Source organism: Danaus plexippus, chromosome 8 (assembly GCF_018135715.1).
Source record: "Danaus plexippus chromosome 8, MEX_DaPlex, whole genome shotgun sequence".
NCBI lineage: Eukaryota > Metazoa > Arthropoda > Insecta > Lepidoptera > Nymphalidae > Danaus > Danaus plexippus.
In genome coordinates this window covers 8,579,339-8,597,700 of record NC_083542.1, presented here as the reverse complement: position 1 = coordinate 8,597,700, position 18,362 = coordinate 8,579,339, and the positions used below count along the sequence as shown (strand labels likewise).

The window sequence follows — 18,362 nt, the reverse complement described above, 5'->3', positions numbered from 1 at the left end:
TTACGTGTAATGGAACATGTGCATGATTGTTCTAGAAAAGAGAACTTCATGTCAAAATTTCTGCCCAACACGGCGAGTTAGACCGATGGACATTATTTATAAATGGTGCTGGAGTGCTGAAGTGATATTAGTGGATTATATTTTAATTTACACATTAGTGTTTTAGGAGTGTTTTTAATCGTGAAGTGTGTGAAATGCCCCTTCGACGAAGTTTTGTGAGTACTATCAATGTTATATGATATTTATTATTAATTTACTGCGCTTTGAACATGATATATTCAAGCATGTTTTAACACCTTCTTGTGCAGGTATTATGCAATAACTTTTGGCCTTCATCCCATATTTATTTACTAATCCCGCGCATCAGTGTCTTTTTACACCATTTTTGCACCGATGATTTTTAATTTTACGCGCTTTATCGCTTAGTGCAATTGGCTGTGGTCCAAGTATAGTATTCTTGACTACAATAAATAATAATGCTGGGAAAATAATACCTATAAACTAATGTGGGAATTTTTGATGGTATTGCAACAATATGGTTTTTCACAGGAGAGTTGATGCCTGCGAATAACACAAGTCGATCCTGAGTGCCTTCTAACTGCCTGCTTGTGAGGTTAGTTTGTAAAATTATTACTATTATATGAATGCCAAATATAGTTCTTTACTATGACAAGTACTTATTATTTATGTTATATTTGTATTCCCAGAAGATGTGGAGTATTTCTTTGTGACTGAAATTATATGATTAACATTGAATGTAAATTTATTTTACAATCTCCTAAGACTTAAAGAAATTGTGTGTTGCTTCAAAAGATAATTATCTCTCTGAAATTATGAGAATATTTTTTATTAATCCAAAAAAAAAAATTTACTGTTTATTTATTATCTACATACTGATAGCTTTACTCAACTGAACGTCTGATTTTTAATAGAATAAACTGGCAAATAAAATGAAAAGTTAAAATTTTAAAAAAAATCTAGTATTAATTATTGAAGCCAGTTTCAACTAAAATACAATACATTTTTTGCTTATGATAATTTGAAGTCATGTCTATGTATTCATCAGCGACACAAAAATGTGTATTATGCGTTCTTATGTACACTTGTTATGATTAAACTTTGTAATAATGCGACCTTGGCTAACGTTTTTCTAAGAATAATTGTACAAAAGTGATTGTGTCATTTGGATTCCAGAACATATTGTTTGTTAAAGTACAATCATCAAGTAAATGATGGCAACCATTACACAGATTGTTCGATTTGACCGAACATGTCTCGTACGAAGCATTAGATATTTTAATGTGAAGTCTGATTAATGAAAAATAAGTTTTAATAGATACTGAATTGTTGAGGAAATATGTAATGTGACCACTTGTATGACTTGTGATGACTTTGATTGTACTAATATAGTATGCACTTCTATTTTGTATATGATTGTTATAATTTTTGTTATAGATTACGTAATTTATCCTAATTATAAAATTTTCACATCTGAAGTAAAAAAATCCTTCTGATTTCCTTATATGGAATCAAAGATGTACTGATCCTAACGAGTTTTAGTAAACATGAGCTGTAATTTTTTTTTATTTCATTAAACTCAAAATGCTGGCAAAAATTAATTGCCACAATTATACTAAACAAGGTACTTTGGATATTAATAAATTTGATTAATCAATGTTAATATTTACCTGAATATTCTTATTTATACACATGACATTTTAAGAAACTATTTATGGACGATATTATTTTTATAAAAAGCGAGAAAAACCTTAAATTTATTTTATCTCCTTGTTTCAATGTGCGTATGTCTTTTGTTATTTATGTCCACTCCATATATAATAGCAACATTCGAGGATATTTTACTGAAGCATTGCAATATATATATATATCATGAATGACAAGTGTCGCTTCCATTGTACTCGAGACTTATTGATCGCCTTGGATTTTTCCCGAGCCGTAGTTTTTTTTTTATATTTTATAATCTGTGTATATGGTATCATCTTAACTTTCAAATTAATTATCTGTATATTCTTCGAACACACCACGTCTATAATGGAGAACTAACACCAAATGTATTTAAAAGTTTATATAACTATAAAATTCACGAGTTCGGATTCATTAAGTACGTATTTTTTTTTTATAAATTTTTATTGCGTCTGCCAGCGTTAAAACGCGAGAAGCATATGTAATTAACCTCGATTTTCTATCTTGCCTAATTATAAAAAAATATGTCGTGTTGTGAAAATATATCGAAAGGAAAAAGCTTGAAATGTGTATACACATCCTAATATACAATATGTATATATATACATATATATATTTGATGGCATGGCTAGTAATATAGACTAGCCCGTATTTTTAATTACCTATTCATGCCTTGAATCGGTGGTATGCAATATAACGTTTTTCAGTAACATATTCTCATTGGGATATTATTTAATCTGTATATAAAAAAAAAAGAATTAAAATATTCGAAACAAGGTAACTCGTTGGGAGGAATCTGAACTCCATAGACAGTACATTCGTAACGTAACAAGTTTTTAATGAGTTTTAATGTTAGAATAATGTACTATAGAAAGTGAAGGTCATGAAACAGAGCAATTTTTATATATATAGTATTTATTGTGGAGATGGGTATATACGGCGCGAAAAATGTTAAGAAATTTGAATCACACTAAAAAGGTAAAGTAGATACACTAATAACATGTGTAAAAAAAAAACGTCGCTGAGGACTTAAATTTTTCTCCTTTTAAATTTTTGATCAGTTAGCGAAGAAACTTAAGAATATTCTAAGTAGGGCTTTAAATTTTATTGAACTGAAAACTTTTTTTTTGTACATATAAATAGTATAAATTTGCTATAAACTCGTAGTTACTGATAACAGCGGATCGGCCATTAACACAAAATCGTTTACCCAACATATTGTATGTGTATTATAATTATAATCTGTCGTCACGTTCGTGATTTCACGAACACGGCCAGTCGGCCACGTGACCCCGCCTCCGACTGTCGGCACATGTCGATAACAAACTTATATAAACCAATCACACGTACCTAATGTATTCCTTAATTAGCGTTAATAGTTTTTCATTTATAATTTGAAATTTTTTAAACATATAACATATATATATTGACTTTTTATGTAGCTGTTATTTATTCATATTTCATATACAGTATCAGCTTTGTTAGATTTTATAATAAAAATATTTTTTCATTGCAAATATATCAATACTTTCGTATTAAACCAGGTGATATCGTCGCACGTCTGTATCGGCTGTTCTTCACATAATTATTTAGGTACTTCATGACTATGGTCTAATTGATTTGAAACGGGTCATATAAAAGTGGCTCTTGGCATGATATTTTCAATGCCTTCGTAATTAAACGGACATGCCAGTGATTAGGAGTGTTGTCGTAGTTAGAAAATTATATTACAATAGTATATTACTATGAAGTGTTCAGTAAAGTGGTCGCATAATATGATGGCTTTTGGTCAAAACGCTTAACTTGTATTTAATATATTAATATAACATAGATTATTCAAGTAACATTATACTACGATATTGCAGTGTATAGATAACAATTGTAAAGGTCAAATTGTGTTTATCGAACATTATAAAAATTAAAATAATGATCATTCCTTCAGGTTAAACGTATCGTTCTAACGGTTTGTAATGGCTGAACATTTTTCACGTTGGTACATTCATTACAAATGTGATAAAAGAACGTTAAAATACTCTCAATACTAGTTTTCACATCGTCGAAAAACATACGGGGAGTTGTCAGTTTGGCGTACATGAACCGTAAACGTAATCTAATGCTATGTATGAAGATTGTGTATTCTGAGATTCAATAAAACATATCTGTTCATGTCTAAATCAACTAACTATATAAATAAAATTGAAGTGTCTGATCTTTTAGCTAAAGTAAATACGTTTCTTCAAGTGCTATCATATTTGCATATCAGGTGTATACACTATACATATATTTTTTTTTGTATGTGTATCTATTTTTTGAATTGATATGAGGTGATTATGGAAATGTATAATCGATTTTAATAGGAGAATGGAGAATGTTTATAAATTACCAAAATAATTTTTCATATTGGAATGTGAACGAAGCAGTATTGAAAAACTAGTATTTCAAAATATCAGCTAGGACACTCGGCTTCGTGTTTGTTGAAACAAGTCCTAGTAACGTGTATAAACATAAAAAAAAACCTTTAAGAATTGTTTCCTTCACAATATCCATCTAATTGTACAATGACTTAAAATTATATGTGCCGAGGCTTTGGTATGTCCGAGCCATTATCTCGTATAAAATATTACTTATACCATATATCCTATTTATCCTTAAAGAAGTTTTAATTAAAAGTTGTAGCATATATTACGTTTGTTAACGCCGGCATTGCACGCATCATCAGGCCTTATACATATATATGTATGGGTCGTTACTATGCTCGATGTAGATCGTGCTCAATCATGCATGTCATGCAAACTGATATGTCATTTGATAGTTTGCCCAGGTTTCAAATTTTTTTGAGTACAGTCTCTGTGCCTGGAAGCTGATTTTGTTCGATCCGTTTTGATATATATTTTTTCGAGTTAAATCGAAAATTGGACTCAAATAATTCTTAAATAGCTGGAGCATTAAAAAATGTCCCCATATTTTTTGAATCTTAATAGATTAAAGCGCTCTATTGCTGTTACTAAAGGTTTTGGTGCTTAAGAACCAAAAAACCGCTGCACACTAAACGTGAGTTATTGATATTTGTAAGTATTTTTTTTTTGTGAGCTCAAAATTCATTTCTTACTTGCAATGTATCTATTTGACGAATATGAAACTCATAGTTTATCATAGCTCACAGTTATTTAAAATCTACAAATGATGGTGTGTAAATAACCTACTCAGTCTTTACATCTATCAGATATCTCATTTGGCATTGTGAGTCATTGGTACCAATTTTAATTACTGTCGCGTACCTGTTTCTTTGACGATACGCTTCGCCACAAAACAGGAAATAGATCTGAAAGATTATATTGCTTTCACATAAATCACCTCATAAATTACTATTATGGTGTGAAGAGTTTACCTGATTTGAATTCAAAGTTGTGGTCCTAGATCTGTGGACAAAGGTCATACAAAGATGTTCTGAACACGATGATCTTAGTTCTGATTGTTATGACAGAATCCTGATGAACGGACTTTCTTACTCCGATAATTGCCACTTATGTTTCCCGAACCTTGAGATTTCTCTTAAATGAAACCAATATTTTCGGATTACTACTCCTTATTTTATTAATTTTCAAACTATATACTCCCGACGCGACGTTTCGGTTATTTAGCTTTTTTCATCTCCTCTGCCCGTGATCACTGTTGCTGCAAAATAAGCGAAACATCGGGAGTATATAGTTTTAAAAATAATAAAATAATCCGAAAATGTTACTATTATTTAAATGAATACTCGCGAAAATCTTAAATCTAATTATTATGTTAAGGGTTCCCTTTGATAATTAAACCTGAAAATGTTCTAAACCACGGCCGTTATTACTCTTTCTGAGACACTGTTTAAGATCATGTAATCTGATCTCCGTAATGGGAAACTTTTTTACTCATATTTTTTTTATTCTTAATACCAACCGAATTCCAACTAAAGCCCCTCAGCCCCATTAGCCTCGAGCCTCTCTCGCATTCCATGCCAACAACACAAAATAGTTTTTTTTTAATAATCACATCTACAGCCTTCTCTGTATTATGAATGCTAAAATATGTGATAAGCATAAATGGGTGTATGTTTCACATATACGATGTTGAAATAACTTTGAGATCGCGAAAAAAGCCGTAGGATATATAGATAGTATATAGCATAGTGAAACTTTTCACTCACATATATTGATATGAAGAACAATTATCTCTTCAAATATTATGTTTCTGTGTGATAAGGTTTTCATTGTGAAACGTCTTTTTTATTTGCATATCGTAACTAAAGTTGAGTTGTCCGTTTGTGATTTCAGATCAATGATCTTGTCAATTGTATGTGGTTACAAAGTATAAGAATATTCTAACCTTTTTGTCGTCCATCATGTCGTTAGACCATGTTATCAGAAAGGCTGAATCGTTTTCGATGTATGATAGACGTGTTTACATATAATGATTTTATTTAAGATCCCGTCCCTTAAACCTACACTATCTAGAAATAATAGAAACATATTTTTGATCTACCTTATTTTCAACTTTAATTATTCCCAGTACAAATCAAATATTAACCATTTTCAATATTAAACTTAGGGAAAATACATCAAACAAGAGCGTTGATTATAAAACATATATAAGGGTAAGATCCATTGTATCAACTTTGCAGCAACCGTGACCACGGGCACGGGGCGGACGAGATGAAAAACGTTAAGTTAAATCCGAAAAGATTAGTTTAAATTACCATGCATGTGTTGTGAAAAATATATTTATGATTTATACATGCATATTGTAATGTAAGTATTAATCCGCATTACGAATTTCAATAATTTTTACAATGTCTTTAAAAATCTATGAACCGGGTCTTTGGTTTTTAACATGGAAATGGAGCCGAGCATAATATTGGTACAATATCATATCAGACGGAAATTTGTATAGATCTTTCTAAATCTTTTTTTTTTATCAACTATTCATTTATGTTGTAATTTTTTTTAATATGGCAACAAATAAAACTATTTATGTTCTTTACCTAGAATCGCGTTCGCTCGTTAAAAGTCACGTTAAATGTGACGTACATTATATTAGTATTAGTACCTTCCACGTGATATGTTTCTCAATTTTATTTAATAAATATCATCGACTTATTATAAAACAAAACAATTATTTCCAAATTGTTTATTTTACACCTAATATAATGTCATTTGTGCCGCGCAATAAAACGGATATTACTTGTTAATTCCTTCATACCAATATAATCATATTAGGATAGGGCTGTCACTTTGGATATACCTAAATCATAAGTCGTATTTTATTTCACGATACAAATATACTGATTGCTGCCCTAGAATTAGTTTCTAAAGCAACCATGGTCGTGGTGTGTATCAGCCCTGTAACAAATTGCGCTGTACCGTTGCAACAACAAGTAGGGTTTCGTACAAAATGTCGGTAGCGCGTGGGTGGTGATGATTCACGTCGGTGGGTTTCAAGGACCCTCCTCTTACTGCACTTGTCGAAGGAGAGACTGCACGTGTAACGTGTTCCATACTGACATACAAACAATGCATTAATATTAATATATCGACTGTATAAAATATATCCATGAAGTATACTTATTCAGAGAATTATCATTTAGCCTTTAATTCATCTCATTGGAAATGTTTAATCATTAAGAATTAATATGCAATGTATAATTTCGTAGTCGAAACTAATTACTAAGCGGAATGTCCGTCCGTGATCTTCGTATCGTCTACTATGACGACTGTGATATAATTTGTATATGTAGAGTTATTCCAAAAGTTCTATTTCTGGGTGACGCCTCACCCACCCACCTTGAATGCAAACGCTCACAGTTGTTCGAGTGAACGGTGCTGGAGGGGCTTTATTAGAAAAATTATATTATATACATATATTTAATATTATAATTCAACGAACAAACACCGGACCGAGGGGTGATATAGAGTGCAATGAAGAGGAACGTGAGTAAAATTAAACTTGTTAGGGTAATGTCAGACATCGGTATTGGTGCACAGTGTTGCCAACTGATTGTTTGCGTCATAAAATAATTTCATTTGTTACATGCAAGTTTTAATGTAGTAATTTTTTTCTGTGACGCGTTTTTTTATTAGTTTGGTACCCTTGTACTAAATTATTGCTTTTAAATAATATGCGTGTTGTCATACTTGTGTTCATTGCTTTATTCGTATTATTGTAACAATTGCATACAAAACAATGTTAACCTACTTTTGATGACCCACTTAAATAATGTTAAAAAATATATATTACTATTAATTTTTTTTTTCTTTGTTCTCCGTTAACGTAGGAAACTGCCTCAGAGTAGTACAAAAGTATTTTAAGAAATTAAAATTCACGTATTTACAGGACATTGGTCCTCGATCAATGAAATTTTTTTTGGTGTGGTTGACCTATGATATAAAAATTACATCTTCATGCAATATGTTACGTAATATTTTATAATTCGGCTAGTTTTCTATACTTGTAATATAAATGTCTCAATAATATTTCGTAGACGCCTCGCCTCCTACATGTTATTCTCCTACATTTGCCCCAGTTTGCTTGTTCCATAATATAGCGATTAGCCCTGAACTATTTGCGGTCATGATTTTAACTACTTTTAAACACATATATTATTATATTTGATTTTGTTACCAAATTTTTTACTCGATGCACTATTCTACTATACCGATTCCACTAGATTATGAAATTTTCACGCAGGTTTTGCTTAAAAGTAGTTCTACAAAAAATATTCAGTGGTAGTTTAAGATAAAGATTTTTATCTAGTCAAAAGTGTTTTTGATGACTTTCATAAATTCTCTAAATATATTGTTGGATCGTCTTTGTGTGTATACTCTTTCCAAAGAAAAGAAAAATGCTGAATGATGTCATTTTTCTAATAGTTTTAATTGTCATGACAGTTTTAATCATCAAAATTAGCTTTAGCCCCCATGATTTTTCTCTTGTCCTTTTATTTCTATGTCATTTCTCCTAATTTTCTTAATAAGTAGATTGGATAGAAATATGATAGTTTTATATATTTAGTGCTCATCATTCACTATGTGACTTTTTATTCTTCTTACGAGACCCTTCATTTCATTAATAAACACTCTTATGTTGTGCAACTAACACCCATATGATAAAATGAAGCTCCCAACATAAATCTGCTCAGAGAATACGAAAATTAGAGACTAATAAGTATTTTATTCTTTTCATATTAAAAAAAACGTGCCAGTAGTAGAAAAATTTTGTGATCAAAAATAGAGGATTTTGAAAATATTACATGGTTTAAAAATATCATCTCTATCCAACAAAACGGAAGTCCTCATAAAGACATATCAATTAAAATTGTATAACAAAATGTCAATCGAATTCTGACAGTGTTTATGCTAAACGAGTTATGAAATTTAATAAAACGGTTCGATAAATTATATGCAATTGAAATTTATTATACCATAATCTGATACGCCCCTCGAGGAAATTCCGAATAGGTCGATGACCTATCGTTCACCATCGATGGATGCCAAACTCTGCCAGCTGTGCTGCTTGCATCTTATCACACTAACGATTGAATGTTAAGAGTATTGCGAAGATAACGTTGAATTGAAATCGATGAAGAAAACATTGAATGAAAATTACATTGCTCCAGCTGGAGTCTAACCTGCAAGTTCTGGAATATAGAGCTACAACTGTTTACCAGAAATACTACGGAAGTTGCAGTTTCTAATAGTCTTTTTTTTTGTCGATGATTTTTTCATTGCGTATTGTGTATTTGAGTTTGTATTGTTATTATATACTACGGTTCGGTTGTGTGTCAAAAACATAATTTAATAGTGGGGAGGTTTGATTCAATTTTCATACAAATCTTTTTCAATATTTATGTTCAATTGTATGATATCATTCCATTCTCTCGCACTCGGTCTAATGATGCGGAAAGTGCAACGTTTGGACTCGTCCAATTTCCTGTTCTTTATGTTATTTTGAAATGCAATATATTCGTTTAAATCTTTAACCTGTAATTTATTGATTATTGATTTTCCTTAAGCACTTTTTTTATGTTACATTCTTTGATAAATTGATATTAAATAACTAATTATTAAATAGATCTAGACATGAAGACAAAACCAAATGAAACCATTCGAATAGGAATACTAATATTTCGATAAAAACGTGAAATTCATCTTCATCGTTGTGCCAAAATTGTCAGACATTAACCCATTAAAATCTGTGTTAATTTTTTTAAAAATTATCAAATTGATTCAACTGTTATTTGGATGGCATGTCTCCAAATCCTAGTTGAGTCTCTCGGTCTACACAAAACATTATTCGTCGTTCCGTTAAAATGCATACCTCCATATCAAGGCTATAAATACTTTCCAATCTAGCACTCTGTTAATATTTAATTATCATACGCGGTGAGTTTGTTTTAACTTTCACACTCTATCGGATATGATAATTATGAATGCATGTAAAGTTAAGTCGTTTCTAAAATGTGGACAATATCATTGAAATACAATGAAGTCGCCTCCTTCATATGTCAGACCGATACAGTAACTCGGGACGACTTCCGCGTCTTTGATAGCATTATTTTTAGTTGTACGATCAATCTTTCATTACATTCTGTTACAAACGTACGATTCAATTCTTTATTGTCATTTATAATTTGTGGACAGTGATTGAAACTAGGCTGTAATCTAGATGTCGCATTCCTTGATGATATATTTTTTTTATTTATCTTTTCATATATTATCAACAAATTATAACAAATATTCTATGGAGTAACAAATTTTCTGTATACATATTTCGTTGATGTTGTTTAGAATTGAGGTAGGTAGGGTGCTTACGTAAAATGTTCAAAGATATATATTATGTAAAATTGTTTTCATTTGAAAATAGTCATGTTTTGCGTATTATTTCGTTTTCGCCGATGAACACACGAACAACGAGGACTCCTGAAAGACATCACCCACATCATCTGAAAATTAATCAGGCTACATATAAATGTGTATACTAGTATATTAACAGTTTTAGTCACGCTTTGTCAAGAGACACTTGCATACGTAATTCTTAACAGAACAGAAAATATGATGTATTTAAATGAGAGATTTTATGGTATTTTACTAAAATATATCTGAACATGATTCCTTATGGAGAATTTTTTCGATTGAATCGTTGTTTATCTTTTGTTGATACGTCAATTAATACAGTTTCTATGTCAGTCAGTAGACTTGATACGTAAATTTTGAAATACTACTAGTATAGCTTTTTATATTTTGCTTTTAGAATATTTTTAATTAATGTATGAATATAAATTTTTTTTTTATACAATGTATAAATGAGTGTACATATATAAAATAAATATCTTCTCGAACAGTCCAAGACAAAATATCGCTCCATCTACCTATACCGCTCCGAGACAAAACATAATACACTGATGGTTTTATACGGTAAATGGATTTTATAAATTTATTTTGTCAGCCGTGTATAGTGTGCAATATACGTCGCCGCTACAGCAGTGTATTTGTAATACAACCAACGCTTTTCTCGAACCATCTAGACGTTTCGAGAGTCCGAGTCCCCGGCTCTGTATAAATACAGCCGAACGCTTTCTACCAAGCTCAGTTGTTATTGAAACACGTGAGAGACAAGATTGTATTTTTCGTTCGCTATCAGTATTATACCGTGGTGTTGTGTATATCTGTGATAGATTCCAGTGTTTATAAAATCTAAATCATGGAGTCACCCGTAGTTTTGGATAAGCCGCCCGAATATCGTTATGAGGTAGGTAAGGTTAGGTTATGTGAATTTCATATATCTATTTTTTTTTAATTTAGAAAAAGAAATCGAAAGATAATATCTATATTATGAATTTGAATACAGTTTGTTGCATTCGATAATATATCAAAATTAATTAAAAATTAATAAATAATCGGTGCGTCATGTTCCGTACAAACACAGTCATTTGTGGAATCGTTAACCTTATCCTTGCATGAAATATTGTCATTAATTATTTCATTATGTATCAACCGATCGAGATGCTATTAACATAACTTAATTCCGTATTATGTTTTAAAAATATTGTTTAAATTGTTTAAAATATTACAGGACCAAGTAAAGACAATTTTGTACTTTTTTAATACATTGTTAGATTTCAACGGAAACGCGTAATTTGAAATTGCAAAACAAAAATTTAACTCGGACATTATCATTTCTGTTTTTTTTTTTTTAATTTCTTATTATATTATTTTTTCTTTTCTGGTCGATTTTTGTTTTATACAGTCTTTGTTTTTATAAATCGTATTGAAAATTTTGAAAAACCATGTGTATTGTAAACAAAAAGTCGGTATACGAGTCGTGAGCCGTGAGTCAAAGGTGCGCGGGCAGCTGTTATCGTAACGCCATTTATAGACGTGGGCTCTTCAATAAATACTGTACCAATGTGGCCTTTGTTAACGAGGCCGTATGACAATATGAAAGTTATTTTTTTATTTACAGTAAAATTTAAAAATAGAACTCTTTGTTACCAGGTTAAGCCTATGTTATCTAGATTTGTTTTGCCGCTTTCGACACTAGAAAGTGTCATCTTGCGATTTTCGAGTGAAAGAAGTTGGAGTGCTCATGACATTCCTTTATAATACTTATATAATACCTTTTTCTATAAGAAAGTGAATCGATGTTAAAAGTTAAAGGTAAAAAAATAATTAATTGAAAACACTTAATAATATTAAAACATGTACTAGTGACATTTTGCTTGCAAAAATATATTAAAAAGTAATTTTTAACTCGATGTTGTAAAGAGAAACGACAAATGGATTCGTTTCTTTAAGAATACCATATTCACGAAATGTAAACATCGAGCATTCAAAGCTTTGAGATAAGATAAGTCGAACTCGGCTCCGGAGCCACAAGTTAATAGCTTTTTGAATCATAATTTCACATATAGACCGGGTCTGTCTCTGATAATTCCGAGTCTGTGTAATTTCACACAAGCGCCGTACTAAATGCGGCTAATATAGGAAGGCGCCGAGTTTGTTATTAAATTACTCTTACACCAGATGGTTAAAATAAATACGAATACACCTCGGTCGGTACACTGTTCTGGACTTAGTTTGAAATATGTTAATATAATGGCCGCCCGCAATATGCATATTATAATAAAAGTGATGAGATTCCTCTCAGATATATTGTATAGTCTTGAATTGTAGATCGAAATATAAATCGACTTTCAAATAACGTTTCCTTAATGTTTTTTTTTTACCTTCATATCACCCTCAATGTCAACTGTCTGAATGTCTATTATTTAAATTTTAAATTACGTTTCATGTTGTTGGTACTGATGCTTTTTTTTTAAATGTCGTTTAACATCAATCGTATAAAATCATAACTCGACGGCTGGAATCACACAACAGTGAAGCATCAAGCTTGTTATGTATGCTGTTGTAAATATTTTCTCTTGTAAATCCTCGTTTTAGGTAAACATTATGTATAGCCGGGGTGATGTCACGTTCGGTTTATACATTAGATGGCAGATCGACTTGGGCCGGTGTTACAATAATGCGTCAGGTCTCGCCCCTCGCCCCGCCACCCCTCACCACCCGCCACCCGCTACCCACACGCTATAATATGAAAATCGACTAATTTGTTCAATCCTTTATATAATCATAACGGCCGGATGTGTGTTCTTTACGCCATACATGGCCGGACGACTTATAGACATTATTTTTATTAGACCATTATTTATTTATTTCTATATTTATTCATTTATTTATTTATTTAATTGAATCAATCTCGTTGCCTGCTTATGGTAACGACATAACTAATTTATAATGTGTATGTAATATTAAATATGTATACAGCGAATATATTTCCGACGTTTGGTTCCTTTTACAATTATTTATAAAAAGCCTTGATTACCGGTTTATTTATGTGTGGTGACAAATTTTGTATGTTTCTTTCATTCTCGTGCACTTGATCTATTTTTTTTCTTATGTTGTGTATTTTATTAAATCTCAATCGTGTTGTTAAAGTTCGCGCTCCACCTTCTGATGTTCGGTAGGTCAATGACCTCTCGTAAAGTGGTATTCATATTTTAGTTCTCTGTAAGTATATTCTTATGTCATTAAAAGTAGTTCGTCAAATGCAGTAACCAAAGAAAACGAGATGATATTTTAAAATATTTGTTTATTTTATGTGAAAATTTAATGAGTAAAAAGTATGTTTAATATATTTTTGTGAGTGAAAAAAAAAATTTTGTTCATCCTACATAGAGTGGACGAATACTTGGAGGAATCTTGAAATGTATAATAGCAACCAAATATTGAGAAATTAATCTGAAAGTTCCAATTTGAAGATTTGAACGTTATATAATATATATATGTATCTGCAATAAAGTGGTTCTTCTACATGTTGTTATGTCCACAGGAGATCTCATGTGATGTGTCTTCATCACCTACGCGGTGATGTCATCAATTATCGCTAAATATTAAATAATGGTCTTTCTCGCTGTCTGAGCGCTTTTTAATGTTTCAAAGTTCGAGACATTACGATGCATCGTATGTCGTAAACGGTATGCGGATTTCGTAATTCCTATCATTACAAATATTTTCATTTGTTTGTTTGTTACGGTTTATTCGAGAAATCACTAATATATTTTACCTATGACCAATTATATAAACTGTACTTATTTATATAGTATTCTTTACTATTTAACATATCTGGTTGATAATTTTTAAGATTAATTCAAATAACTCATATATTTTAAAATAAAGAATAATACCATTAATTAATTGGTTGTCAAATTGATAAATAAAAAACCCCGTTAAACACTAACTGGATTCTCAGATATCGCGATTTCCCTTTCTGTATCATTCAACAGACAATACATTTCGTCTGTATTGAAATCTTTAAATAACATATACAAACGACTCGAACATGTGAACCGCATTGTGTACATGAGATTAACATGTCCAAATACAGTGATACGTATGTATGTATGTTAATATAGAGCAAGCTGCAAACCGATCATTATTAATAGTTATTATTTGTTATGTTCTATAAATGTGATTTAAAATAGAACCGTCGCATCAAGCTGATGATGTCTTCAGTGACTCGATATGATGTTGAACTAGAGCAGTGATTTAAGATTTTTTTACATTTTAATTTGTTCATAAACGTCTTCACGCTCTACCTTTGACCAAACAAGATGGTACACAATTTATTTTAATGAAGTTTTTTATTTCATTACACGGCTTTATTGAATATTACACCGACTAACCTTTGGCCTCAGACCTGTTGTTCTCTTCGGAGAATTTCGTTGTAACTATAAATACATAATGAATAAATAAATTATCGTCAAAAGCCTCGGAGATGTCGTGTTGAGTCTGTCGTGACATGAAAAATAAGTAATGTAGTATTAATTAGGAAGAAGGATGGGTGCACTTCATCGAGCGTACGATGAAATAAAAATGTATAAAGTAACCTTTATTATGTAAATTGCAATAACATTAATCTTTTTATCGATCTGCCCATCGGCTTTATAACGCATATATGGTTGTAATTTATAAATACGAGACTTCCTCACAGAGGATGTCCAGTATGTACTTAAGTAGGTTGACTATGGATTGCGGAGTCGTAAATCGTAATGTATCGGCATCAATTAACTTCGACGCTGTCGACGTTAAGATAATGCTTGAGTTATGATACAACCAAAAAGAAAAACTTAATACGATTAAGATATCAACGTACAGACGCGAGGAAACTAGTTTGGAAGCGTAATGCAGTAGTCGACGGTAATGAGGTCCCGCTTTAACCTCTTTCTGTATATGGAGTCACCGTCACGACGCAAATATCACTTAATATACACAACGGCATCAATACCATTAATTGACATTAAAACGCTATATATGTAAACTCACCATGCCCCAAACGGAGTGCGGCGTCCAAATTAATCTCTTGTATATATTTTTACTTCCTCGACAAACGGATAATAAGTATATTAACATACAGACGTGTTTTGTCACGTTAGCGTATTATGATCATCGAAAACACACTGTGCAAACTGAAAGTGTAGAAATGATGTGGTAATATAAAAAAAATGTTTTTTTTAAAGCTTACAAATGTAGTCAATCCAGTGTTACTAAACGTGGTACGTGATTTCCACAGCGCGGTTTTCCGTTTGATGAGGAGGAAGGCAGCGGAGCGTGGAGCGAGCTCGCGTCCCGGCATCCGGATATAGCGGCGCGCCTGAGACAGCGGCCGGCCACGTGGGCCAGGAAACGAAGACCGTCTAGTCAGGACGGCATTGATGGTACGAAACTTATATAAACTTGTTTTTATTATAAATGCACTAAGAGAAATTTATGTTAACATCTTTGTTCTGCTTTTGTTTTTTATTAACTTCCATAATAATTTAAAAACATTTAGTTAGCACAATTTAACATCACTAATATCATGGTTATATGATGTTACAGGTGTTGTAAAAAAACGTTTCGTTCTTGCAGATACAGCCGACGGCTTCGGTGGATTTGACAGATTCCCGTTTGACGATATACCGCCAGAGTTTAGAGAACACTTCCCTTCACATTGGAACAGAAGATTTGGTTCTAGAGACGAGCAGTTTCAGCCAGAACCACAAACTCATCAGCCCCAATCACCGTCGCAACAGACAGCGGCCACACAGACTGAACAAGACGTAGGATCTCCAAAAGAGGAACAGGTTCCCTTGCCACAGTACGGTTTAAGAAATACTGTCGATCTAGGACAGAAGAGTGCGACTGATCCCAGTGTAGTTGATGCAGACGAGAGGAATCAGAGGTCAATGTCAGCACCTCCCGATCATCGCACTGTAAATCAGAATAGCCACAAGATGAGCGGTCAAAATCAACAGGATCAACATCATTCACAGTCTGAGCAGTCCTCTAATGTTAGACACATACCAATATATGTAGAGGGTAGGGATGAACCAGTAATAAATAAAACTGTAGATCATGGGACTCATTTCGCTGATACAAAGCCTGCATACGTGCCACCCCCACAGCCGCATATCGATAGAGAAAATTATTTTGCAGATGATGGACCCGTAGGGTTCCCATTCGCAAAGAGCTTTGACAGACCTTTCTTTAGACAATCTGCTCAACCGTTCTCGAAACAGAAGATGTACCCTCAGTCTGCATTCGCCCGCGGCGCCTCGCCCCAGAGATCCCAGTCACCGAAACCACAGAATTATCAGGAGCAGACTTCTCCCAAAACTGAAACTCCGTCCAGGCAACAACAAAAACCATCTCCGCAGCAGAGGCAGGCTCCTCAACAGAAGGCGACACCATCTCAGCAACGCGCCACTTCACCACAGGCTCCCCCTCCCTGTAAAGAAAATCAACCACCTCCCCAGTGCAACCAAACACAACCGCCTCCCCAACAAGCTCATCCAGCCAATGACCCCATTTCCCAGATTCTCAGTATTCAAACTGACGTCTTGAACCTAATGACAGAAGTGGAAAACTTTAAAGGGGCCAAAAACGACAAACAATACCTATTCCTAGACGAGATGTTAACTAGGAATCTAATCAAATTAGATAATATTGAAACAGAAGGAAAAGAAAACATAAGGCTGGCTAGGAAAGAGGCGATCAAATGTATACAGAAATGCATAGCTGTCCTCGAAGCGAAGGCCGAGAGCAATGCTGCCGCTGCTAAAGCTGCCGCGCAACCTCAAGATGTTGAAATGAATAATCCTGAAAAACCAAATGTTCAAAATGGTGATGTCGAAATGAAAGAAACAACCAAAGAAGAAGCGATAGCAGAGCCTCAAACGGAACCCCCAGCACCTGCTCCAGAAGCACAAGTACATAACGAGGAAGAGATTAAAATAGAACAAAAACCTTTAGAGGACAACAAAGAAGAGGTGCAACCTGAGAAGGTAAAGGAAGCTGAGGAACAACCACAAGCAGCCGATACGCGACCCGAAGAACCTAAAGAGCAAGCGAATACAAAGAAACCAGAACCAGTTCACACTGAAAACGCGAAGAAAACTTCCCCTAAGAAAACTGTAAAGAAACGCGACAAAAGTAAAGAGAATAAAGAAAAGAAAAACGAAGAAGTGTTAGAACAGAAAAAAGATGCGGAGAGTGAGAAAGAAGAGAAACAGGCCGAGGAATTAAAAGAAAATGTCGAAAATATAGAAAAGGACGCTAAAGAAAATGTTGTTAAAAGTGAAGAAAACAAAGAGAACGTAGAAACAATGCACATTGACTCGAAGGGTGATTCAGACAAGGCTAACTCTCAAGAAATGGAAGTGGACGCTGTCGCTAGTCAATAAAATTTAGTTTGCATTAGTGAATTGTTTGTAGATACACGGTTAGCGCCGCCGCACGAGGCCTACACCGGCCTGTCATGTTCATGTTCTTTGTGCCTTGTGCTATTTAACACTGGTGTTGCCACATATATTATTTATGTTTGTACATTTTGTTTTTTTTTTTAATAAAACAATGCATTAGGTATGCTGATTTCGTCCTCTAGGATTTACAACGTTTTCCCTTAACTTTAAATCCAAATATTTAATTAATTTATTGTTTATCGTTACTGATAACAGTTCTCTTAATAAAATATATGAATCTACGAACTGAAGGTTTTTTTTTTTTATTATATTTCATTACGGAGGTTAC

At 32.7% G+C, this 18,362-nt stretch overlaps 1 protein-coding gene across 3 annotated transcripts; it reads left to right on the top strand.

Moving 5' to 3' along the window:
• The first annotated feature begins 65 nt into the window (after positions 1 to 65).
• On the top strand, positions 66 to 18,319 carry LOC116775629 (BAG domain-containing protein Samui). 3 transcript variants are annotated; one of them, XM_032668560.2, is made up of 3 exons: positions 66 to 215; positions 15,865 to 16,009; positions 16,203 to 18,319. In XM_032668560.2, exons 1-3 carry the CDS (start codon positions 195 to 197, stop codon positions 18,014 to 18,016), a joined length of 1,980 nt encoding a protein of 659 aa, XP_032524451.2. In that variant the 5' UTR covers positions 66 to 194; the 3' UTR covers positions 18,017 to 18,319. The 3 variants fall into 3 exon arrangements, with proteins under 3 accessions (XP_032524451.2, XP_032524460.2, XP_032524443.2); XM_032668569.2 differs by lacking the exon at positions 66 to 215 and adding an exon at positions 7,539 to 7,667; XM_032668552.2 differs by lacking the exon at positions 66 to 215 and adding an exon at positions 11,319 to 11,484.
• Positions 18,320 to 18,362: the final 43 nt, after the last annotated feature.